Source organism: Microcebus murinus, chromosome 4 (genome assembly GCF_040939455.1).
Source record: "Microcebus murinus isolate Inina chromosome 4, M.murinus_Inina_mat1.0, whole genome shotgun sequence".
Classification (NCBI taxonomy): Eukaryota; Metazoa; Chordata; class Mammalia; order Primates; family Cheirogaleidae; genus Microcebus; species Microcebus murinus.
The window spans coordinates 31,622,761-31,649,831 of NC_134107.1; the positions used below are offsets into that span (position 1 = coordinate 31,622,761).

General features: G+C 38.2%; 2 protein-coding genes across 2 annotated transcripts in view; both read right to left on the bottom strand.

Annotated features, from left to right (window-relative positions):
- NAT10 (N-acetyltransferase 10) overlaps positions 1–7,814 on the bottom strand; it is a 42,336-nt gene extending 34,522 nt beyond the window's left edge. The window contains exons 1-3 of the mRNA XM_012739889.3: positions 3,186–7,814; positions 848–970; positions 346–437 (exon numbers count right to left, since the gene is read on the bottom strand). Coding sequence (XP_012595343.1) covers positions 346–437; positions 848–955 — 200 coding nt within the window. The 5' untranslated portion in view covers positions 956–970; positions 3,186–7,814. The remainder of the gene's footprint in view (positions 1–345; positions 438–847; positions 971–3,185) is intronic.
- Positions 7,815–7,955: 141 nt separating this feature from the next.
- Positions 7,956–27,071, bottom strand: part of CAPRIN1 (cell cycle associated protein 1) — a 43,709-nt gene continuing 24,593 nt past the window's right edge. Inside the window, exons 8-18 of the mRNA XM_076002040.1 lie at positions 26,734–26,786; positions 26,570–26,656; positions 22,935–23,090; positions 22,739–22,847; positions 19,911–19,972; positions 18,882–18,992; positions 18,558–18,707; positions 16,746–16,896; positions 12,478–12,672; positions 11,834–11,934; positions 7,956–11,422 (exon numbers count right to left, since the gene is read on the bottom strand). Of these exons, the coding sequence (XP_075858155.1) occupies positions 11,339–11,422; positions 11,834–11,934; positions 12,478–12,672; positions 16,746–16,896; positions 18,558–18,707; positions 18,882–18,992; positions 19,911–19,972; positions 22,739–22,847; positions 22,935–23,090; positions 26,570–26,656; positions 26,734–26,786 (1,259 nt within the window). The 3' untranslated portion in view covers positions 7,956–11,338. The remainder of the gene's footprint in view (positions 11,423–11,833; positions 11,935–12,477; positions 12,673–16,745; positions 16,897–18,557; positions 18,708–18,881; positions 18,993–19,910; positions 19,973–22,738; positions 22,848–22,934; positions 23,091–26,569; positions 26,657–26,733; positions 26,787–27,071) is intronic.

The following is a 27,071-nucleotide window of genomic DNA, read 5'->3' on the forward strand; positions in this document are numbered from 1 at the left end:
CTCCCTCTGTGAAAAGATGAAATAAATTTGAGGCAGGAAAAGGTAATTTGAAGGAACTTGCATTCAATGGGCTTGATCAGCTCAGAAAAGTAGGAAGAAAAACCATGTGCAGAAAGCAAGGCATTGCGCTAGGAACTTAAAAGGCATGAAAATGATTTGAAACTTATTGTCAGGAATGAAGAAAGGATATAAGCTCTATTTTTCCCCCCTCCATTTAGAAATGTCCTCAGAGATAGTGCCTCCACTAAAGATCTCTGAAAAACTATGTCAAGGACTCATTTCCTAGCATTTAACTAACAAGCAGGAATTATAAGTGGGATGGGACACACAAAGGGCTGTGCTTACCTACTAAACCCCAGTTCTTTCTTGTAACACCACAGCACTGAAGGCCGAGCCTTCACAGTTGCTTTGGACAACATGTGATGGAGTATTACCACCTGCCAAAGAAAAAAGTCACAGAATCTCAGGGGCAAGAGAGACCTCAGAGATTGGCAGACCCAAGGCCTCATTTGACGGATGTGGGAACTAAACTGAGGGCCAAGGAAGGGAAGTGCCCAAGGTCACAAGGAAAGTAGTGACCAGGTTGGGACTAGAAGCCAGGTAATATATGCTTAACGTTGCGGGCAACCCACCACCCAAGGCTTTAAAATGTATTAGCTTGTCAGCTAATAAATCTAAATACAGAGAATTTACCACTTCCAGGAAATGGAAAAAGGTTCCCAATAGGCATCTTACCAGCTAAAGAAATCTTAATGTCACTGCATGTTCAAACTCCAGGGGGCCTGTAACATCCTGACTCTTTGGGACATGGCAAAAAGTAATACAGGAAGCGTTTACCAGGTCATACCTGATCTTTTCCTCGATCACCGACTACAACAAAGAGAGATCTTTGCCGCTCAGCTACCCCATTCTCAATGAGAATCCGGATGCGGTTATCCACCTTCTTCCGATGCATGGTGAAAGATTATTGCTAAAAGAGAAAGAAATACAACAGGATGTAGACACCAGATTCTGGCTAGGGAGCATTAGCTGGCTGCCTCGGTGGGAGTAGGGGCTGTGCTAAGCACACTTATATATATCCTTACTTAACCTTACTTAACCGGCTCCGTAGGGAATACAGCAGCCTCAGTTTTAGATTTAGGAAATTTAGGCTTAGGAGGTGAAAAAAATGTTCCCTCAACATTGGGAAGCTATAATTCACACCTCTAGCAAAGATTTTTTTTAAAAAATCAGAAACGTGAATGTTCAAAAAATTAGAATGACTAAAACACATAATGGTCTATCCATATATCCAAAGCATTTTTTAAAGCTATCTAAGGATAGAGATACAGATGCTTATGAGAGGATATTACGGCAGGATATAAAGTATAATACCATTTTTTATGCACATCCATAACATACAGAAGAAAAAAAACACTGGAAGAAAATATCAAAATGTAAAGTAGCTATTTCTGGATGGTGAGATTGATTTTCATTTTGTTCTTTTGGAGGGTTTTTGATTTGTTTTTAATTCTCATGTGTTACTAATAGCCAGGTAAAAGAAATCAATGAATATTTCCATGATGAAATGTGTCCAATCATTTTCTTAAGTTAGAGAAAACTATACTGAAGCCTTTGCACAGACCTCAAAAGTTATTATGTGATTATCTATGATAAAATATTGTATCATAGGCCGGGCGCTGTGGCTCACGCCTGTAATCCTAGCTCTTGGGAGGCCGAGGCAGGCGGATTGCTCAAGGTCAGGAGTTCAAAACCAGCCTGAGCAAGAGCGAGACCCCGTCTCTACTATAAATAGAAAGAAATTAATTGGCCAACTGATATATATATATAAAAAATTAGCCGGGCATGGTGGCGCATGCCTGTAGTCCCAGCTACCCGGGAGGCTGAGGCAGAAGGATCACTCGAGCCCAGGACTTTGAGGTTGCTGTGAGCTAGGCTGACGCCACGGCACTCACTCTAGCCTGGGCAACAAAGCGAGACTCTGTCTCAAAAAAAAAAAAAAAATATTGTATCAATGCCATAATAAATACATCAAAGAAACATCAGAAATATCAGTTATTACTACAACGTAAATGTAAAAATGACACATTACTGATATGTTACTTAGAAACTCCAGTGCCTGCTGCATTCTAAACATAAAGCTCATTAACTGAATCTTAACTGTCCCTTTCTAATTTCCCAATACAAACACAGATGTTAGCATGTCTTACTATAAAACATTATGCCACTACCAAGGATCCCTATTTATAAGGAATAAGTATAAAGAATACAATTATCTCAAGGCAGAAGAGTGACAGAGATAAGAGTCACACCGAAATCTGCTTACATCCAGAGCCTGAGCTCCTTCCAGTTCACCCACCGGCCCAGCTTATAAGCCTGTGTTGCATGCCACATAAAGACTCCCACAAAAATCAATGAACAACCAATTACTAGGACTGCCTTTTCCTCTAGTTACTCTGGGAGCCCCAGAAGAGGTACCAGATGAGGCCCTCGACTTCCAAGCTTTCATTTTCCTTGAAGAAGGTATTTAAAGGAAAGAGATGAGAGACAACTACACAAAGATAAAATCAAATGTAAAAATAATAGCTACAGTAAGGAGTCTGACGAAGGGCTGAGGTTAATGTGGGCTGAAGTTGTCATGGACGGCCCAATGGATGCGGAGGGCCTTGAAGAGGAGAAAAATGATTATTATTCATTCATTAACTCATTTGTTTATCTACACAGAACATCTATGTGCCAGGCACCACTCTAGGTGCACTGGGAAACAAAGTCCTGATGTGACTGTTGATTAAATGTATAAAGGAATGTACGCAATGAAGTAGTTAAGACTACGAAAGAATCTGGGGGTAAAATGCTTTAATTCAAAACCAAGTGCTGCAACCGGGAACCGTGCGCAAGCTCTGCCAAAAGCAAGTGTTGTCACCCACCCAACGACCCGACTCCCCGCAATTAGAGATCATCAGAGGGTGAGGATCCAGACACTCAACCCCCGAGAGCGGCCGCGTATCGGAGCAAACGGGGTCCTGTCATCTAGAAGCGTCCCAGTGGAGGGTGGGGGGCAGTTGGAGTGGGCTGGGTATCAGTCTGGTTGCAGAACTTTGGTCCTCGGACCAGTTCCCTCCCGCCCCAAGAAGGACACGGAAGCCGACCTCGGCATCCATCCCCAGCCCTCCCGCGTTCGGTACCTGCGCCCCGTGCCCGGCAGATCCCAGCCAGTGGCGAAGCGGAAGCACGTGGGGGCACAGAACAGGAAGAGGCGGGCGCAGCAGGCTGCCCCGAGCGAATGCCTGGCCGGCGGCGCCCGGAGATCGCCTCGCTCCGCGGCGTGTCCCGCTCAGGCGCTGGTAGGCAGCGCGTGCGGTAGTGCTCTGACTGCGCTGCGACCCCGAGCAACGGGACCTTCCTCGACGCTGTCGCTGAATGATGACGTCAGAAGACCAGGAGGCGGGGCCACGGCCTAAATCACCGCGGCAGTGCACATGGCTTTGCTTGTGGGTGCCTCTTATCGGAACTAAGCTACCTTCGCCAAGAACTGCAGAATAAGCGTAGACGCCCGCATCCCCAGTGCCGCCCACGTAGGTCCCGTGCAGCACACGGTTCGTAGTCCAGGGTTTTCAGCATTAGTCTGGTTATGCGAGACGCCACGGTTCAAGAAATCTGTGCTCAACTTTGCCGACCCCCTGTATTTAAGTAACTGTTTTAATAGGACATGAGGAAACTCGGCCAGACCTATTTTATTCATCTCACTTAAACCTCCACCCCCGCAGTACTAACCTTGTGGACCAGTCTGGAATCTTGTAGTTTTCTACCCACGATTCCAGTCTCTGTACTTTGGGGCCTCCCCTTAGGCCCACATCTGGTCTTCAAATGCTGAAGCTCTTCGCAAAAGCAGCCCTGGGGCTCTGCTCCTAGTACTCTCGCTGCAGCTTCCAGTCGAACTCCTCTACACGTAGCACATGACTACTAGGGCCACCTATACACACTTTTGCATTCTTGTCTTTTGGCCAGATCGCTTAACTTAAAATAAGTATTTTCAACTGCTTGACATTTCCTCTCGGATACCGCACTTACTTCCCTTCTCCTTGTAACTCTTGCCACAAATACAGACACTCCCAATTTCAGTGTAATCAGCACCACCACCCATTTAGTCCAATATCTGTCATCAAACTATTTTGTAATTAATTCAACAAAATGTTAAATGCCAGACGCTATTCTATTCACAAGGGAATAGAATGACCAAAATGTTCCTGCCCTTATAGAAGCATGTAGTTCTAGATGAGTTTTAACTACTACTAAGAAAAAAAGTATCCATTGAGTAGAAAGTGACTAAGGGTACTATTAATATCTTATAGGTGGACATGGAAGGCCTGAGGTGGTGACACTGGAGCAAAGACCTGAATTTAGAAAGGAGCCTTGAGAATGTGAGTGAAAAAAGCCTTCCATGTCAAAGATACACACCTAAAGGCTCCAAGATTTGTGGGGGTGGTGAGGCCAAGGCAGGTAATCTTAGTAGTCAGCATGGCCAGAGAAGTCGGCAAATGGAAAAACAGCAGGAAAGTACGCCAGATAAGGTAGGGCATGGGGACCACATTTAGAATTTAATTCTAGTTACGATGGGAAATCACTGGAGTATGGGGTACAGTGGAGTGACAAGATCTGATTTGCCTTCTTAAAAGGCTCATTCTGACTGCTCAGCAAAAACTCTACCACAGATCGCTCAAGGTCAGGAGTTCGAAACCAGCCTGAGCAAGAGAGAGACCCCATCTCTGCTAAAAAAAAAAAAAAAAAAATAGAAAGAAATTAATCGGTCAACTAATAATACATAGAAAAAATTAGCTGGGCATGGTGGTGCACGCCTGTAGTCTCAGCTACTTGGGAGGCCAAGGCAGAAGGATTGCTTGAGCCCAAGAGTTTGAGGTTACTGTGAGTTAGGCTGACAGCCACAGCACTCTAGCCTGGGTAACAGAGCAAGACTGTATCAAAAAAAAACCTCTACCACAGGAGGGCAAGTGTAGAAACAGGGAGAACCATTAAAAACTACTGTAGTTAACGTGTTCTAGAATGGTAGTGGTGGTGGTCACAAGCACCAATGACTCAGGATAGATTTCCAAGGCAGAACCATGTGGGTTTTTGCTTAAAGATTAGATACAGAGTATGAAAGGAAATTGAAGATGGTAATCAAAGCATCTGCCCTGAGCAACTGGGTGAATGTAATACAGCTGGATAATCAAGGGAACCGTAGTACTTGACATTCAAATCAAGATGTTGTATATGAGTTACAAGTTTCGTGGGGTTTGGGCCCTTGAAATATTTAGGAGCAATTAGAATGCTGACTGTAGTTAAAATCATGGGATTGGATGAGATCACCTTGGGAAGAGTATAGCTGAAAATGAAGTCTGATATCCAAGGCCTGGAGAAATCAGCAAAGGATATGGAGCAGAGACCAGTGAGACAGGAAAGCTATTGAAACTATTCACCACCCCCAGCCCCACCTTAGTTTATGTTACAATCAATCATTTCTCACCTGGGCTACTCCAATAAGCCTACTCCTCTCTTGCTCCATACATTTTGTTCTCAACACTGCACTGAGTGTTCTTTAAATGGCAATTTTATTAGGTGACCCACCATTCCCACCCCCAACAATACACAAACAGCTTAAAACTCAATAGTTCCCAACTGTTTAAAGACAAAACTTAACATGGAATTTTCCTACAAAGCTGTCCATAATAGCCCTATTTCTCCAGCCTCCAACTCTGCTACTCCTTACTCTTTCCACTTGAGCCTGATAGTTTTCTGTCACTGGAGAATGGACCTTTAGATACACTCTTCTCTTCCCTAGTCTAGTTTACTACTCCTCATCCTTCTAGTTCAATTATCCCTTTCAACGAAGTTGTTCCTGATCATTTTGACTCGATCATACCTTATCAGTCATGGCCTTAACAACCACACTGCTCCACCATGGCATTTGGTACACTTTCCTGTCACATCAGTGTCTTTGATTAGACAGTTCAATGAAAGCAGGAACCACAGTGTTTGTTGCCACTTAATGCCTAGTGCTTGGCATGATGCCCTGCAAAGGATATCCAAATTTGATGAATAAAGCCTTAGTTCAATGGCTTAATACAGTGTCCCCCTAATATAAACACAGTACTTAAATACAGCTCATGCTTCCAAATAAGGAATAATAGAACACTATAAACTGCCTTTACCAAGGATCATGGACAAACTGCTGGTCTTTAACTGCCTATACTCACAAGAGCCAGTCAGGTGCATGCAACTGGATTAGGCTTCAGAACAGTTTGTTAAAGTAGGGTATTAGTACTGTAGAGGTTGAGAAAGCGTATCAGTAGGCTAGCCACCTTAGAAGATGAGGCTACCAGATAGATTTAAGCCTTTTCCTTTCTTCTTACAAGTGGCATTTCACTTACACCTTTGCTGGATGGTAGATACAACTAAAGCAAACTTTGTTCAAGTATAATGAGGAATCAGGTCTTTGTGTAATTTAATGTAATTTAAAACATTCACTAGTCTTTCCCAGTATTTTTGTAGAACTGAAAATGAGAAAAGGTATAAAGATGAGCCTTAACAATGTACTTTCATTTTCCTGAAGGTTTTCCTCCTCATTAACTCCATGAAAGGGACAAGCTCAAGGGCAATACTGATTTTTTTAAAATATAACTTATAATCAGTTAAATGTAGAGTGCTTAATAATAATTAAAGTAGAATGCAGATTAAGAGCTTAAAGATAAAATGAAGGGTTTGAATTCAGCGCTTCCCCGCAGCCCATTTCCCCTAATTAGATATACTGTTGCAAATATAATGAACACTCCAAATTTCCTAAGACATTTAGGAAGCTGACTGCTCAACTACCTTCTATATTTTATTAATTGGTTGTCAACTGACACCTCAGTTAATGAGCCTTCTGAGAATAAGCACACATTCTCATGTCTCCTGTAAGTGGAAAAGTCTCCCACGTAACAGAGTTGCATATATAAGGAGACAAAAGAACTGTAAAAACTTAACTGATCAAAAACACACTTAAAGGATATTTGTTTTAATATCAAGATACAATGATTGGAAAACTCTTCGATATTATTAGGAATATGAGGATATGGAAATAAACTGCCCTAATCAAGGTAATCAATAACAATCTACCTTTACTAAAGCTTTAAAAAAGAAGTTTCATTATCCACGTGAGATGATTGATATTGTGCATGTACAAAAGTATTTTATATGTGGGCTTGCTACAAGAGGCTATAGTGACATGTGACAATCATTTCCTTGCAATTCTGCTAAAATACGCATTTGACCAAACAAAAGGCCTTCTGGAGCTAGGACAACCATTCACATATTATACAGAATACTTAGTACCAAGATTCAGATCTTAATGGGACATTTTGGAAAGTTATCTGCCCCCTGAGGCACTCCTTTAAAAAATATGGTCTGAATTGAGACATAAAAGGTTTACATTTAAACTGTGATAGTAGAATGCCAAAATAAAATTATAGTACTTTGAAAAGAACAATTCTTATAAAAACATACAAAGAAATAATCAAACTATGAACACCTGTACACATATGCAACATATGCACTAATGCATAGACATTTGAAACTTAGAAGGCTTTTCTCCCCCATCCAATCTGAACTGATTCATAGAGATTGCTATATAAAGAACTTATTTACTTCAATTTTGATTGTAAATGTCATGGAATTATTTTCTACAGAGATAGCAAATTTAGTTTTATAGAGGATTGCAAGCATACATCTTTTAGGGATTACCCAGTAAACCACGAATCTTTTATACAGCCCTAAAATACAAATAACATATGGTTGTGGTACATCCCAGGCATATGTCATTTAAAGCACGCAAGGGGAGGTGCTAGCAAAAGAAATACTCATTTGCAAAAGTAAACAGATTAACCCTTCCAATATGATGTACCACAACCACACATGAGAGAAGTCAAGAACTTACTTTATTTTATTTTAAAATAAACATTGAAGATCCCCCCGTACCCCACCACCCTACAAAACTTTTGAATGTGGAATGTTCAACAGCCTATGGATTTTAGTAGGTTATAAAACCAGCAAAAACTCCAGTTGTCTAGTGATGAATGTTTGAGAATAGTTTTGCTTTTAAGTAACTGAGCACCTACTGGAAAAATTCCTTAGCTAAAGGCTGAAAATAAAATTTAATTTCTGCACAGAAAATACCATTAACTTAGTAGCCTTTGCTTAATAGGTGGTATTAATTCTCCATGAAGTCAAAGTGGAATGGGACAACAAGCAGCATTAAGTTCATAGGCACACAGAACTAGTGCTCAAACTGCTAGCACAAATTCCAACATAGTACATAAGGCTAAGTCACTACTCAACTGTCCATTTTCCATCAAACTTGAGACTCTCCCTATGCATCTAAGGGAAGGATTCACCACTTTGAATATAAATGCCTCCATGAAAAAAGGAGAATTCAATTAGGGTTAAATAGACAAAATATAAGTGCAAGTACTAGAGCAATGGCTGCTGGAAATAACCAGAAACTTTGTGACACTAACATTGCATGGGTGAATCACATAAGCTGCTAACTGTTGAACACCAGTGTTTCAAGATACAACTTTTATAAACATGTTTTATTTGTTTTGCTTATATCATCAGAACTGAAACTATTGACTGTCATTTCCCTGTAACAGGGAAATCAATCTAAAACACATACTGGTGCTTTTCAAAAGATAGCAATTTAAAAGGGTGGTAGCAGCAGGCATTTGATATCTTTTCCTTTTAAAAAAACTTTCAAATTGCAGGAAAAACATGTGACCAAGAGTGTTACGATTATCCACTAGAGATTTTCATCAGTACCTGTACCAATTTAGGTGACAATAAAGCAAGATCCAAGGATTAGTGACAGACAATGTACATGTCATAAGGAATGATATATGCTACCAATCCTTACAAAAGTCATTGTCTAAAAAAAACTGTTAAGTATTCAAAAAGGTATCTAAACACTTCACATTAAGTACAGAAGCGGCCAGATTATATCCCATGTTTGTTGCATATTTTTCAAAAAGTGCCAATCAAAGCCTAATTTTGCATTTTGGCTTTGTTGTATACAGTATCAGCTGTTAAAAAGCAATTTACATGTGTTTTTAACCACAGTCGTTTGGCCAGATGAACAGTGCTGTTTAAAGCTGTTAGCCAGCCTTATATGTGTGATTAAGGACCCATGTGTAATTTGGTATGCACCTAAACGTTCAGTGATCCAATTTGGAAAAGCTGGGAAATGCAGTTGTTCTGCCAAACCACACTCCACTCCTTCCATCTTCCTTTCAAGGGAAATATTTTAGTTTTGTCAATTACCGTTGAATAACTCTAGGGCTGATTTGTAGATTTTATCCAATGTCAAAAAAGTCAATCTTGCTTTTTTCAAGCCACTTCAAATAACTATGGAGATATTTATCACCCTGTAAAGTATATTATGTTTTACTCCTAAGCAAGGGTGAGGAATCTGAGTATCATGTGCAAGGCTCAAGATGACGCTTAGGACAGAACATGCAGAGTAAAAATAGTTTCCTTCCATATCCAGGTAATATAAAGCTGACAATTATAGTCCTGTCTTTATGGGATGAAAACAGTCCCTTTACAATAAGTTTCCTGAAAGGGAGAACAAATAGATAATAACTCTTCTGGTAACATATTATGGTACACTGGCCAGTGTGTTTTGGCGATTAAACATAATCCTGTGAATCAGATTAATTCACTTGCTGAGTGTTCATTTGCGGCATCCCTCTGTTGGGTCTTGGGGGCCCTCCACGACCTAGAAGACAAAAATGGCATTTGATTTTTCTTTCAAATATTATTTGTTTTGCCTTCAAGCAGATTTTCATCTGAAGTCAAGAAGCATGTGGGCAGCTTGTCACCACATTATTAGGTTTAAGAGGTCAATTCTTCAGTGTTCAAGCTTCACCTGTCCTGGGAGTTGTCATGCGCAAATTTGCTCATGTTCTCTTAGCTAAAAGAAGAGTAGAGCTAATGGAGTATTCCACCAGTACTCATTCATTCATTCATTCAACAAGTATTTATTGAGTGCCTACTATGTGCCAGGCACTGTCATCAGGCGTTGGGAATAGATACAGCAGTGAAGACAAACAAGGTACCTGCTCTCATGGAGCTTACATTCTAGTGTACACTCTAGCTTACATTTCAGTAGTAACATCATACTATCAAAATTAATAAAAGCACCAGAATGAAAACAGACCTTATTACCTAAACTGTTAAAAAGAAACTACATTAACATTCAAAATTGTATAATGACTTGTAACAGATAAAATAACTTTTTACATGCTGTTAAAACAGATTTTTAGCTATCAGTTAACTCAACTTTCATAGAATATGCTACAAGGTGGGAAAGAAGAACATAACCCACATTCACATGCAAATATCCCTTGATACTTCTAGTCAAGTCAGTAATTCCCAAGTGATCCATTAGTTCTTTTAAAAATGCACCTTTTTGCTGGCCAGTTTCTCCTAGCATTCAAATCAAAGCACTCTGTAATTCCTCCTTAACATACATTTTATACATGTTATGGCCAATAACTAGAGGAAACCTATTCGATGTTTAACCTCTCTCGTATCAGAGAACCATTTAGAATTTCAGATTATATGAAATGCTAGCTGTAATTGGTAAATAGGCTAACTTCCTGCCCAAATAGGAAGCACTTTTCCAATAGTAAAAGACAAAACAAAAAAACCTTTAAAACCATTAACTTTTTAAAGTATAGTTCAATAAGTTAGGAACTTGGGTTTTGTTTAAAAGTCAGAAATAACTTGATATTTATATCACTAATAGTGGCCCAAAAGGCACTGAAATTTCAATTAGTTCTATCACTTCTAAATGGTTCTCTAAATGTAACTATGGCTTATCTGACCATTTTAAAGGGTTTCTGGCCCTAAAATATAATAGGCATGTTTCAAAAATGAAAGAGGAATAATAAATTTATATAAATGTTCAATCTCGTTCCAAAAATGTCTTACAAAAATGTTTCATTAAGTACTTCCTAAAAACATTTAGCAGGTTTTAGGACCTGAAAAATAATTTCCAGTTGGAAAAACACTTTTTCTGAGGAAGAGAAAATGTTCTAGTTTTCAAGACAGTTTATATAGTAACAGGGAAAGTCATTCAAAAATTAAAATTTGGGTTCAAGATTAAGTTTTAGAAACAGAGCATTTCATTTAATCCCTAGCAACAAGTCTGGAAAGGATAACTGTATTCCTAACATGTAACCTACATGCAGACTATGAACAGCTCTTCCAAGGCCAGAACAGAAGCTCCACTTGGGAGCTAGGATCACCACCACAAAATATTACCTCGTGGGGCTCCCCGTGGTCCACTCTGCCCAGAGCCTCTCTTGAAATTCTGCTGATATCCATCCTAAAAGACAAGCTAGTTAGTATTTAAAAGAAGAAGAGGTAATTTTCTTTAAAATGCTTACCATCTATATCTCTATTCTTATAGTCTAACATTCAGAATACAGAATTCTTCCTCAATCTTTTAGACATTTCGTTACATCACCACTAAACATTATTCTGTAATTGTTACACTGTTATTGTCAAGAATTCAATGAAATATAATTCTCTGCTCTTGAAAATCATTGTTTTTAATAGACTTTAATAAAGAAGTACCTACACATCGAGTGCTAAGAAAAGTCATCATTTTCTATAACAAATTATCTTAGACACTACAAAATGAGTCCCAAATTAATTACTGAAGTCCATTAAGCAATTACATCAGTCCCTTGGTGTATTTAGGTCAGGTTTTACATTTGAAAACTACTTTACCTACCCGCTGATAGCCAGAGTAGTCCCGGGGAGCACTGAACTGAGACTGTGTATAACCACTGTTTGGAGTGTTAGAGAATGAAGGGCGGTAACCATCATATCCTCCTAAAATTTAGGACAAGAAAATAAATAGCTTTCCTATCTTCACAAGAAATTTTTACTTTCTCATTAATGATGAAGGGAACAACTGAAAAACTATAAGCTATCCTAGTTATTCAAGGTAATTTCCTATCCTGATCCAATCTGTTTATAAATTTCTATAAGTATCAGCTGCCTTAGAAGATGACATTTTCATCCATCTATGCGAATATGTGTACACACAAATACATACACACATACAAAAAAAACAAACAAAAAAAAAAACCAATCTGCATAAGGTTTGGTAATGTGTGAAAAACAATTAACCCCCAGAAGACAGTAGTGAACATTAATTTGACAAAAACAAATGAATAAAAATTCCCAAATTTGTCATTTAAATAACTGTACCAAAATATACTTAAAATGTTTAAAATGGACATTAAGAGGCTACTGGAGAGATAACGTTTTCTCCAAAAACCTTTTATTTCTATATATTTTACAAATCAATGAAGAACTGGCAATATTAACAGTATAAGGCCAACAACATAAGAACCTGCTTTTTTTTTATACCTCTGAATCCATTGGCAGGGCCCCGATATCCATTCATCAAGCCTCTAGCACCACGGGAGCCTCCACGAGATACACCACGACTATTGTAATAGGGCTGACTGCTACGTGGAAATCCAGTGTTCTGCTGAGGAGGCTGCTGGTGGTTACCAGTCACTTGATGCGACTGGTCCTGGGAACCATGGTAAGTGCCAACCACTATAATAAAAAGAAAAAAAAGTGTATACACACCCATATTTACACATACACACACACACATACACAATAGTTCATTACCATTTGTTCTCCCATATACTTACCAGTTTAAGAAGTGTCTTATGTTCTCCTCAAAATTTAATTCTGACTTTAAATTTACATATTAATAACAGGGAAAAACTACACATTAATGAAGTATCTATCTTTCTCCTAACCATAGATAAGCTAATGGGAGTAAAATTCTCCAATCCTAATTTCAAACCACAGGGCACACAATTTCAAGCAGGGTACACAACTCCATCCTTCCAAATTTTTTGAAGGCTATACTATCTTCTAAAAGCCATGTAATTTTTAACACAAGAGACCCACAATAATTAAAAAGATTTATACTTAGTACAATTACCATTTGGGGCCATTTAATTACTCCTTTTCATTATAAAGCTCCTTAGTGGTCAAAGTGTTCTTATTCTTTCAAATTTCACTTGGTACTTAGTGAAACACATAAAACACTGTGCTCTCTCATAGCTAAGCAGCTATATAGTGGAATGTGCCATCTATTACACAGTTAGTTTCAGCACAGGCCTTCAACTTAAGCCCTTAATGCCTGATCCCATTTCAAAGTTTTTAAAATGGCAAGTACAGCCAATTTAAAAGATAATCACATGGTACATACACTGTCATTCAACCCACTTGAAGATAAGGTTCTAGAAGGCTCACACTACCTTGCACACACACAAATCCCTTCCATAATGGCAAGAGTACTAGAACCTAAAAACTTTCAAAAATTAAATGCTGAGGTACATTTCTGATATTATCCCAATGTTTATATTTCACAATGGAGGAAAAACAGAGTGCTAGAAGTACTTTTGGGAGGTCAGGAAGGTAAAAGAACAAAGGCAGGCCCATACTCCAGTAACAATGGTCAAGAATCACTAGCCAGCCCAAATCTCCCAGTTGTGGGACAGAGAGAAAACAGGTCGTGCCACTCTTGAAAATCTTTACCTGATCTATTTTACATCCTCAAGAAACTCCAAATGCAATATTAGTTCTTAGGATGCTATTTTGTGATGAAAAGGCTAGAGAATGTCTAGGAAGAGAAGGGGTCATGACTCCTTTTAAACTACTTACAACTATCTATACTATTCAGTGTGATCTTTCCACATAAACTGCCTTTTATTATATTCCCAAAATTCAAAATTGCAAGCAAATAAAGCATATATAACATTTTCTATCTAAAAAGATTCATTCACATGCATTCTACAGAAAAAGTAGCCAAAAGAATTGAATTTTAATATCATTATTTTTCTAGAATAACTTTTTATCAGTAAGAATTTTTAAAATCTTCATCAAAATCTCACCTCCAGAAACTCACATAAGAGCAACTAAAGTGTGATCTTTATTTTAAAATACTCAAATTTCTATTTAAGCTTTTAAAGTATAAACTTAAGTTCATGAAAAAAAGCCGAAGATCCTTTTGTCATGTTGCTCCTGATCAAAAACTAACTCAAATTAAAAGTCTGAATTGTCCGGGCGCGGTGGCTCACGCCTGTAATCCTAGCTCTCTGGGAGGCCGAGGCGGGCGGATTGCTCAAGGTCAGGAGTTCAAAACCAGCCTGAGCAAGAGCGAGACCCCGTCTCTACTATAAAAAGAAAGAAACTAATTGGCCAACTGATATATATATATAAAAAATTAGCCGGGCATGGTGGCGCATGCCTGTAGTCCCAGCTACTCGGGAGGCTGAGGCAGAAGGATCGCTCGAGCCCAGGAGTTTGAGGTTGCTGTGAGCTAGGCTGACGCCACGGCACTCACTCTAGCCTGGGCAACAAAGCGAGACTCTGTCTCAAAAAAAAAAAAAAAAAAGTCTGAATTGATGAGACAGATGTTTTCAACAAATATCAGAGTCCCTACAACATGCCAGGCACTATCCTAGACACAAGGAATATATCCATTATCAACATACAGTCTTTGCCTATACAGCTTTATTCTAATGTGGGAAATAATAAGTGAATAAAATATACATACAAGTAAAAAGAAAGCAGGATAAATCAGGCATCAAATGAGCTATACATGGAAAAGGTGATGAAAAGAGGTCTCTGTGAGGTGACAATTGAGCATGGATCCGAAACAAGTGAAAAGAAGCAAGCAATGTAGGAGAAATAAGCTTAAAAGATCTATTGCTCGACATAATGACCACAATTAATAACAATGTATTATATTCTTGAAAATCACTGAGGAGATTTTAAGCATTCTCATCACAAAATATGAAAATAAATATGTAAGATAATGCTTATAATTACGCTGATTAACTCAATTTAGCCATTCCACAATGTATTCATATTTCAAACCATGTTGTACCCAACACACATATACAATTTTTGTCAATTAAAAATAAAGATTTTTTTTTAAAAGAACAGAAGCAATCCATGCAACTATCAGTGGAAGAAAGTTTCAGGCAAAAAGAAAAGAAAGTATAAAGGTCCTGAGAACAGAACTTGCTGTTTGTGAATGGTGTGGGTACGTAAGGAAGAAAAAGGTAGGATACAGAACAGGATAAAGGCAGGAGCCAAATCATACAAGATCTTAAGAAGCTAAGTAAACACTTCAGATTTCTTTTCGAAATGTAAGGGAAGCCACCAGAAAGTTCTGAATAGGAGAAATATTTCATTTACATTTTTTAATGATCACTCTGGTTATTGTATGGAGGAGAACAGAGTCAAAGGAGACAGGAGTCCAAACATGAAATAGTCCAAACATGAAACAATGGCTGCCTAGATTAGAGCAATAGTGAAGCTAATTTAAAACAGGAAAAATGTCTTATTCAAAGAGAGGTCTGGCAAAAAAAAAATTTTTTAACAAAAAAGCAAGGTGTATGGGCCAATCTTGTTTTTTAATTGAAAATATACATGTTATAAAGTTAATTTTTATAATTAATACATATTTTGAAATGGTGATAAAAGGTTATCTAGGCTCAAGGGCCTCACAATTAGGAAAGTCAAGTAGAATACAAGAGCAAGACAGTTTCAAAACAAATGGCACAAAAGGCAAAACTGACCAAGTCAAAAGACATATAATAATTATTTTTAATTTCACCACACTATCTGAAAAAGTGGCAAAAAAGTTTATCAGCACAATGTCTAAAGATTCCAAATACACCCGTTCCACAACCAACTTATGAGTACATAACAATGAAGTACTTAAAGAATCCTGAGAGCAAAAAGTCCAGTGTAATCATTCAGAAGCTAAGCACAGCATGACTGACAAATATCTATCAAATTATGGCTGATTCAACCTTCATACTGATTAGTGATACTGAATACTACAGGCTATATAAGAATTTACTACTACAAAACCTATAATGTTGATCGAGGTCTATCAAGAAATTGAATAATTAGAAAATTACACATTTTAACAAAATCAGTCTGATAAAATTAAAGTATTAACTCCTGTGATTTTAAGCAGGATTTGCTAGTTTATTGTAGGATTCCAATTAAATTCCTAAGAATTAAACCAAAGACCTAAAAAAGACATTTCATGTCTTATAAATTTAAGAAATCTAAAATATCTCTACCTACATCATTACTGACAGGTATGGTAACTGGCTAAATTATCGCCTGACTTGCCAAAATGGATTTTGTTTCAACCCAGTCCACCAAATGCAGCCATCGTTAAGACTTTTGTGTAAGTTTTACTAATAAGCACAATACAAACTATGCCAATTCCCAATTCCTTCTTAACTTTGTGTAACTGACTTGATGCCAGGTTATCATGCTACCAGGCTTAAATCAATTAGCAATTAAAAGTTTATCATAATTCAGTTAAGTTTAATTCCGGTAAAATTACATACTGAAACAAGGATACTATGAAACCTCAATTAACAAAGGAAAATGGGTATTAAGGCCTCCAAAAATTGCACATAATCCACATAACAAGGATGGACTCGATTTAACTCAGGATCAGCAATGAAAAATTCGTATGTTCTACTACTAAAACAAAAACCATTGAACACTGCCACTCTGAAGTCTGAACTATCCTAGCACTGTCAGTAACTGTGCTGGAAGGTCAATGATTTTCCTACCTGTTTGAAGCTGTTCTTGCTGAAGCTCTGTTTGTTCTACTTGGTGAGGTTGACTAGAAAAGCTCTGGTTATAACTGGCCTGGTACTGATTCTGCTGTTTTAAAGTATCTGGTTCATTAACAGGAGGAACAGGGGCATTCATATTGAACACCTGTAAGTGAATAAAGTAAATGATTAGTTCATCCTGTTATTCCCTGCTTTTAACATGGCAGCTCTCAATGCTGGTTTTACCTTAAACAAAAACATACCACAGACTCTGAAACAGAAACACCACATACACAGTATCTCTCATGTGGGGAAAGACAGCAGACAGCACTTAAAAGGGAGTATGAGGACATACTGTGAAATGGAAGTGATGATTAAAAAAATCTAAGAAGATATGCTACCAGTAGCCTTGGAAATGCTTTTACATATGAGAAATCTTTTTAAAAGATAAGCTCCTAATACAATATCACATAATTTATTCTATAAACCTTAACTTTGAGTTGAATACTTAATTCATTCATTTTAATTTTTATTTTGATATTAAAATATCAAAAATCAAAATTAGAGCTGGGTATGGTGGCTCACGCCTGTAATCCTAGCACTCTGGGAGGCCAAGGAAGGCAGATCGCTCAAGGTCTGGAGTTCGAGACCAGCCTGAGCAAGAGAGCGAGACCCCATCTCTACTAAAAACATAAAGAAATTAATTGGCCAACTAATATTTTTTTTTTGTTTTGTTTTTTTGTTTTTTATTTTTTAAGCAGATTCTGACTTGTAAGGCCAACTAATATATATAGAAAAAATTAGCTGGGCATGGCGGCGCATGCCTATAGTCCCAGCTACTTGGGAAGCTGAGGCAGGACTGCTTGAGCCCAGGAGTTTGAGGTTGCCGTGAGCTAGGCTGATGCCACAGCACTCACTCTAGCCTGGGCAATACAATGAAACTCTGTCTCAAAAAAAAAACAAAAAAAGTTAATATTTTAAGTATTTAACCTTATGAACTTCCCTCTAAGCACTGATTTAGCTATGTCCCACAGATTACAGTATTTTCGTCATTTCTCCAGTTTAAAGATGTCTGCTGAAGAATCAGAGTGAAGTATAACATCTGAAATCTATTTTCAAATCTTTCAATAAAATAGAAGATTAAGGAAATAGGGCAAAATGCCAACAACTGTTAAATCTAGGTAATGATCATATGGATGTTAGATTAGTCTACTTTTCTGTGATGTTTAAAATTTTGTTAAATCAGGCTAGGTGCGGGGAGTGGTGGCTCATGCCTGTATAACCCTACACTTTGGGAGGCCGAGGTGGGAGGATTGCTGAAGCCCAAGAGTTTGAGGACAGCCTGAGCAAGAGCAAGACCCCGTCTCTACAAAAAATAGAAAAATTAGCCAGGCATGGTGGTGTGTGCCTATATAGTCCCAGCTACTAGGGAGACTGAGGCAGGACTGCTTAAGCCCAGCAGTTAGAGGCTACAGTGAGTTATGATGACACCACTGCACTCTAGCTTAACAGAGCAAGACTTTGTCCAAAAAAAATAAAGATAATTAAATTAAATTTTATTAAATCAAAAGGATAAAACTGTAAGATAAGAAAAGCTAGGGGTCCTCAAACTTTTTAAATAGGGGACCAATTCACTGTCCCTCAGACCGCTGGAGGGCCGGACTACAGTTTAAAAAAAACTATGAACAAATTCCTATGCACACTGCACATCTTATATTGAAGTAAAAAAAAAAACAAACGAGCAAAAACACCAGTGTGTGGCCCGAGGGCCATAGTTTGAGGACACCTGCACTAGGCATTTAATGCTACTTAAGTTAATGTGCTTACCGTCTGCATGGATTGGAATGGAGCAGCATTTACATTGATTCCACTGCTATGTAACGGTTTGCTTGTTCCAGCCTGGAACACCTGGGGCTGAGAAGCAGCAGGAAGGGATGATGATGCTGTTGTCTGGTCTGTATTTAAAGAAATTGTTGCCTAAAGACAAAGTGAACAGATGTACTTTAGCAGCAAATTAAATTCAAACTTAAGTGTATTAACAAACTCAATAATTTCATGAAAACAAAATAAGTGCAAAAAGAGTAACCATATTAATGGTGATGTACCTCTGCCCAATTCATTACGTTTACATGGTCTTGTAAAAGTACTTGCCTGAATCTGATCAATTGGTTCCTTTTGTGGTCGTTGCTCTGTAGCATGAGAAGGCTGGTACAAAGGTTGAGATGCTGTGTATCCCTCGCTTGTGGATGAAACCAAAGGAACCTAGACAGAAGTAAAGAAATCAACGCTTCTTTCTGCTTACAAAATTGTTTAAAAATAAACCAACACTCATAGAGACAGGTCTAAGAAATAGATATCCCTGTTAAAGAAGGGAGAAATTAATACTGCCTTCTCTCATTGAATTTGCAGACTATAAAACTTAACAATTACAAAAAATACAAGTATTTTTAAAGTTCAAAGTTAAATAAACTTAAAAGTTAAATAAATAACTAGTCCAGTTATAAAGTCCCCCTCAAGTGCTTCTAAGATAACAAAATCTGCACTACATTTAAAAATTATGTCTAGGCCGGGCACGGTGGCTCACGCCTGTAATCCTAGCTCTTTGGGAGGCCGAGGCGGGCGGATTGCTCAAGGTCAGGAGTTCGAAACCAGCTTGAGCAAGAGTGAGACCCCGTCTCTACTATAAATAGAAACAAATTAATTGGCCAACTAATATATATAGAAAAAATTAGCCGGGCATGGTGGCGCATGCCTGTAGTCCCAGCTACTCGGGAGGCTGAGGCAGAAGGATGGCTTGAGCCCAGGAGTTTGAGGTTGTTGTGAGCTAGGCTGACACCACGGCACTCACTCTAGCCTGGGCAACAAAGCAAGACTCTGTCTCAAGAAAAAAAAAAATTATGTCTAAAACATGTCTTCTGAAATTCTACTCAGTTCTAAATAAAAAAGCTTCCTTCATTATAATAAACTATTACAAGAATTTAGAAAATTTTCAAGTCATCAAAGGAAAAATAAATGTAAACATGGAAATAAAGGCTGACAGTTATCCACACCAATGAATTTGTAACAGAAGACACCAACAACCAATCAAACTCACACCTGATTTTCATAAACTAACCAAAAAAAGAAACCTGTAAGAACTGATTAAAACCAAACCTGAAAAAATATTTTTATCACTCTTACCTGTGTAGCTTCTGGTTGTACAGGAACTTGATTAGGCTGAGCAAGTCTAGATTCAGAATGAACTGCAAAATTGATCAAAAAATTGTTATCAAAATCAAGTTTCTTAAGAGATGCCGGCCGGGCGCAGTGGCTCACGCCTGTAATCCTAGCACTCTGGGAGGCCGAGGCAAGCGGATTGCTCGAGGTCAGGAGTTCAAAACCAGCTTGAGCAAGAGTGAGACCCCGTCTCTACTATAAACAGAAACAAATTAATTGGCCAACTAATATATATAGAAAAAATCAGCCAGGCATGGTGGCGCATGCCTGTAGTCCCAGCTACTCGGGAGGCAGAGGCAGGAGGATTGCTTGAGCCCAGGAGTTTGAGGTTGCTGTGATCTAGGCTGACGCCACAGCACTCACTCTAGCCTGGGCAACAAAGCAAGACTCTGTCTCAAAAAAAAAAGAGATGTCCAAATACCTTTTACTTGGCTGCTAAAGCTAAATTTCTATAGCCAAATCATAAATGTTTTAGCAATCATTAAAATAAGCTGGGAAGGGGCAAGTGAGATTTTAGCTTTCAGGCAAGCATTTTGGTTTACTAAGAGTGTTTATTAGTTTACTCTCATAATTGCCTTTTTTTTTTTTTTTTTTGAGACAGAGTCTCGCTTTGTTGCCCAGGCTAGAGTGAGTGCCGTGGCGTTAGCCTAGCTCACAGCAACCTCGAACTCCTGGGTTCAAGCAATCCTCATGCCTCAGCCTCCCAAGTAGCTGGGACTACAGGCATGTGCCACCATGCCTGGCTAATTTTTCCTATATATATTAGTTGGCCAATTAATTTCTTTCTATTTATAGTAGAGACGGGGTCTCACTCTTGCTCAGGCTGGTTTCGAACTCCTGACCTCCAGCGATCCGCCCACCTCGGCCTCCCAGAGTGCTAGGATTATAGGCGTGAGCCACCGCGCCCGGCCTTCATAATTGCTTTTATTTTGTATTTTGCAAGGGTAAGGTAAGATGTTAGTGAGAATGTACTAACAAAGATAAAAATCAGTGTCGGTGTTCTCCATGACAAAGAGTTTTTTAAAGTGGTTCCATGAAATACTACTATTCATAGACAATATTCAGTTAATATTTTAACATTACAAACTTTCAATATAATTTCAAATGTTTCCACAGGGGAAAAAAATTTACAATATATACTTTATAAAAGCCTATAGTCAGGCCAGGCACAGTGGCTCACGCCTGTAATCCTAGCACTCTGGGAGGGGGAGGAGGGCGGAATGCTCGAGGTCAGGAGTTCGAAACCAGCCTGAGCAAGAGTGAGACCCCGTCTCTACTATAAATAGAAACAAATTAATTGGCCAACTAATATAGAGAGAGAGAGAGAGAGAGAGAGAGAGAGAGAGAAAAAAAATTAGCTGGGCATGTTGGCGCATGCCTGTAGTCCCAGCTACTCGGGAGGCTGAGGCAAGAGGATTGCTTGAGCCCAGGAGTTTGAGGTTGCTGTGAGCTAGGTTGACGCCATGGCATTCACTCTAGCCTGGGCAAAAAAGCGAGACTCTGTCCCAAAAAAAAAAAAAAAAGCCTATATTCAAATTCAGTGCGCATCTTATTGACAATTCCCATCACTCTCTCACCTCCCTCCCCAGTCATGGTTAAGTAGATAACAAAAAGTACATAATCGTTGGTTAGTCATTTATAAATCATCCATTCTCACTGCATTGTCTAATGGACTCAGCATTACCTAAATATCTAAATAGCCTTACAGGTTATGTCAGTGGTGCATGTGTTAATTTTCATACAATTTGCCAGCTGAGAAAACCACATATTTTTTTCCTCTCATAGAGCTCAGAAAATGAACACCAAAAACTGACTGCTCTCTTGTAGGCTTAACCTTTGATCTGTTTTCCAACTTGTGGTGGAAATGTGAGACATGAGTTTCCTTTACTTTAGAAAAATTCTAAGTATCTTACCAAATTAACATGACATTAAACACTTTTACTCAGCAACTTCTTTTATGATATTTAAGTTTATGCAACATTAAATGTTACTTTATATAGTTCTCCTTTTGTACCACTAACACTGATATATTATGGAAAAAAAACAAGAAGACTCAAGATCGTTACTAGTTCTGGAGAAAAGTTCCACTTAACCCAATACACAGTGCTATCTAGTGATACTGCTTCAAATAATGGTCCACATCCAGTTAAGAGTGTGAAAATGCAACTGTCTTGTAGTTTATCTCTTCTCCTTTCCTCTTAAGCATTTCCTTACTTCATTACTGTGTCTCATTTTTACTTAGGTAATAAAATGTTCAGAAATTCTCCTAAAAAGCTACAAGCATCCAGACAAAGAAGCCTCTATTATTTTTATTCCTACATTAATTCTGAAATTTAAAAAGCCAAGCTAATGTTCACTTACATAAATTACAAAAACAGGCAAAACTGGTCTGTAGTGTTACAAGTAAGGAAGTGGTTAGCATGGAATTAGGGGAGAGGGTAACTAGTGACTGAAAGGGAACATAAGATAGGTTTCTGCAGTACTGGTAATGTTTCATTTCTTGATCTGGGTGCCGAATGTGTTTAGTTTTTTTTAAAAAAACTCGCCCTTGCATGCATTTTTCTGTATGCCTATATGCCAATGAAAAGTTAAAAAAATACACAACTATGGAACTACAGTTATAATTCAAATTATAGAAGCAACAATAACATTACTTATCAAATTAAAAGACCAAAGAGTCAAAAAGTTAAGCAGTCTTTAAAATGAAAAAAATTAACTTTTACAAACTTTATAAACTCTGAAAGCACTGGCCCTATACTTTACCTCTCACATAAAAATGTACCATTACTAACCTGGAGGGCAAACCAGCTGGGGCATGTCCATGTTTTGTGTTGGATTCATAGGTTGTGCAGATACAATGGCAGGATCAAGTGTCTGGTTTTCAAAATCCAGCATTGAATCCTACAAGTTAGGATATAATGGAATTAAGTCAAATAATGTAAACATTTAAACCTTCTGTTATATTGTTTGACTAAAACGCACATATACCTGTATGAAATTATAGGGCCCCTGCATTTGTGCCATAAGGTCTTGTACTCGCTGTCTTCTCACAAGGGGATCTGCTTGAGCCACTGGAGTCAGAGAGTGAGGCTCTGGTACTGAAGGGGATGCAGCTTGAGTTTGCTGCTGGAGTGAATTTACCACCTAAAGTGGGAGAAAGGGAGAGGGGATGGGAAAGTACAAGAGCACCTTTCATTATATCAAGCCATCTATACTGTAAATAGAACAACAGGCTTTCATGTACCTACTCAAATGGACCACAATTATGCCAAATTTAACATTCTGATCCATGTCATCACTTCTACAGTGTTTTCAATTCCATAGGTTCACTGTGTAGCACTTCAGATTTACTTTCTAAGCTGCTTTCCAAGAAAGATTACCTGTGTTTACTTCCTAAAATAATGTATTTTGCTTAAACTCTTATGCCTTCTATGGTAACTAGATCTATATATCCACACCAAAAACATATCTATCTCAGTACCTGGCATATATATAGTCAACACTCAAGTGTTAGCTATTATCATCAAGATTTGGGTTTCTTCCATTCCATTTTCTCTGCCAGCACCCTAGGATCAAAAGCTCTATCACCTCATCCAGACTACTTCAAAAGCCAAAGTTCACTTACATAGTTTATTCCCAGCTCTAATAATTTTCCACTGATAATTGTTCTTAATAATTCCCTGCTCTGGTAAGAAATCCCTGCTTATTTTTTTTTTTTTAAGACAGAGTCTCACTTTGTTGTCCAGGCTAGAGTGAGTGCCGTGGCCTCAGCCTAGCTCACAGCAACCTCAAACTCCTGGGCTCAAGCAATCCTACTGCCTCAGCCTCCCAAGGAGCTGGGACTACAGGCATGTGCCACCATGCCTGGCTAATTTTTTATATATATATATATATATGTGTATATATATATATATATATATATATCAGTTGGCCAATTAATTTGTTTCTATTTATAGTAGAGACGGGGTCTCGCTCTTGCTCAGACTGGTTTTGAACTCCTGACCTCAAGCAATCCGCCTGCCTCGGCCTCCCAGAGAGCTAGGATTACAGGCGTGAGCCACCACGCCCAGCCCCTGCTAATTTTTATTACATCAAATTTACACTCCAGAACAGGGCACAGTGGCTCATGCCTATAATCCAAGCACTTTGGGAGGCCAAGGCAGGAGAATCGTCTGAGGCCAGCAGTTAGGGACCAGCCTAAGTACGAGAGAGACCCCGTCTCTACAAAAAATACAAAAATCAGCCAGGTGTGGTGGCATACACCTTTAAGTCACAGCTACTTGGGAAGCTGAGGCAGAGGATCACTGGAGGCCAGGAATTTGAAGTTGCAGTGAACTATGATGACACACCACTGCATGCTAACCCCAGTGTCAAAGCAAGACCCTGTCTCAAAATACACACACACACACACACACACACACACACACACACATTCTGTCTGGCTTTTAAAATTGGGCAAGTGATACATGTTGAGCCTAGGCAAATCAAAACTTTATTTCCTTTATAAACATAAACAACACTGAGATAAAAATTGCTACCTAAATCATTATTGGTGAAAACCAATGGATCTGGCTACTATTGACTTTGGGATGCTCCAAAAATTCCTGTAATCCCATGTAGACAGCCTTTATAAAAGGCCCACCTACCAGATAGATACTAACAAACCATACTGGCACAGTGCTAAGTACAGTAACATGTTCTTCTCTCAAATAAAGTGTAAACCGTATTTCACCACTTCGGTACAAGCAACGACTATAGTCGACAGCCACAGATGAACACGCACAGCCACTTTAGCCGATAGCTGTGATATGAAGGCGCATAGCCAAGCGTCGACTTTAGCCGACAGCTGTGATATGACTTTTCTAATTTTTCATTTATCAAAATAAAATTGTGAACATTTAAAAATAACGTATCCTGGACAAGCTATCAGGCAAAAAAAATAAATAAATAAAAAATAAAAATAACGTAATGAAAACATATATGTATATGTTACCTATTGTGATTTACATTACAAGTAAAGCTGCCTATATAGTAAAACAAGCTTTCAGTGCTTTAAAGCTTTCCTCATCACACAAGAGCAAAAATGGATTCGTCGTCAATGCACAGCACAAACTATCACGCGGACTATGTGGGCCGGCTGTGGGCAAGGTTTTGCAGCCGGTGAGCACCATACCAAAGTGGTTAACAACAAAGGACTATGTGTTATTTCCAAACCTTTTCCTACTATGCCAACACATATCTTTCATTCCAATGTTTAATAAAACAAACAAGCTAATAGTTCATTTCTACTTCTACATCCATGCTAATACATACCTAATATGTGGCTCCCCTAAAAAAATATACCCAATTTACTTATAGTGAAATCTCAATAGGTTTGTATACCTTGTATACACACTTGACCCTCGAACAACACGGGTTTGAACTGCACAGGTTCAATTATATGAGGATTTTTTCCAAACAGTATTCTCAGGATGTGAAACACAAGTATATATGCAGGCTTGAGAGGGACTTGAGTATGTGTGGATTTGGGTATATGTGGGAGTGGGGGTAGCAAGTGTGTCCTGGGACCAATCTTCCATATAACTGAAGGATGACTGTAAATCACCATTCCATAGATCTTTTTGATCAATTTTTCTTTTAACCCTCCTGCAACATTTCTGAACTGCATTCCTTAAAATTCAGCAAATACACATTATTTTCTTGGGGTTTCATAGGACCTTATTTTCATCCCAACTAATTACCTTTCTAGGGTAAGTGCACAATTCCTTACTAAACCTATCAACAGTACATTTAAGCATTTCCATAGAGAGCTGAAGGTACTGGCACAATGACAACACTTTGGAGAATGGTGCCAATAAAAGAATAACAACATTAAAGACAAAAACATGATATCCTCAGCTTAAAGCTATTTGTCCACACTTTGGAGGTATAAAGGAAGACACCCAAACAAGGATGAAAAGAAAGGCTCAAACAATTGGTAAAGCTTTTTGACTATATGTTATAGATAAAAAGGTAAGAAGTTCAAGTAACTGAAGTTCAACTATAAGTAACTTAATCGAAGCTAACTTTTCCAAGTAATTAACTTGTAACAATGAACAGGATGGTCTGGGGTAGTCAAAGAGGAAAAGTATTAAGGTAGTCACTGAACTCGAGATAAGAACCTGAAAAAAGGGCATAATATCAGTTAAGAAACATCAAGAAACCTTAGAGGAAGTCTACAGCCTTCCACTGGTTTATTTGGTAACCAAACAGCATTAGAGTGAAGGAGTCCAAGATAACCTAGCACACCTCCTGCAATGTAGGTTTCTTCTGAAGGCTATCAGTGTCAGAGCCTAGATTTGTAAGAGCAATCTGATGTCATTAAGAGATAAATCATGTACTTGAACAGATTAACCCAAAGAAAACTTTGTGTAATTTTTTACAATTGGATCAGCAAAGTAACAATTCTATTATACATCCACAAGGATAAACAATTTCTTTAGATGTAACAGTTGTGTAATGAGTTTATTATCATAATTGTACTAATAATGCAGAAGACTAACAATCCTAATTTCTTCTCCAGAGAAATAAATATTACTCATTAAAGACAAAGATATAAACCTTGCAATACAGAGAACTCTTACCTCAACTGTTTCAACTGTCCACTCATCTACCTGCTCCTTTTCACCACTGCTGAACTGTGTTTCTGCCATAAATTGTCTATTTACATACTGCAAAGCAAAGTAAATGTTTGAGACATCTGTTTGAAAGGCCAAAAAATAAAGGTAGCATTAAATAAAAACCATACCTCTGTTGATTCAACTTCACTTTGTTCAGTGTATTCTTCTGCTGGCTCAGGTTCTAAGAGGTTAAAAAACGAGGCAAAGCAGAGGAATTTTAGGTCAGTGAAACTACTCTGTATGACACCATAAGGATAGATACATGTCAAACTCACAAAATGTATAAAGCCAAGAGTAAGCCCTAAGGTAAACTATACACTTTGGGTGATAAAGACATGTTGGTGTAGGGCCATTGACCGTTAACAAGTATTTCAATTTTGCTTTGAATCTAAAACTGCTCTAAACAGTAAAGTCTATTTTTTAAAAAAAAATGTAAGAAATCTTTTTTAAAGTTAACAATACAACA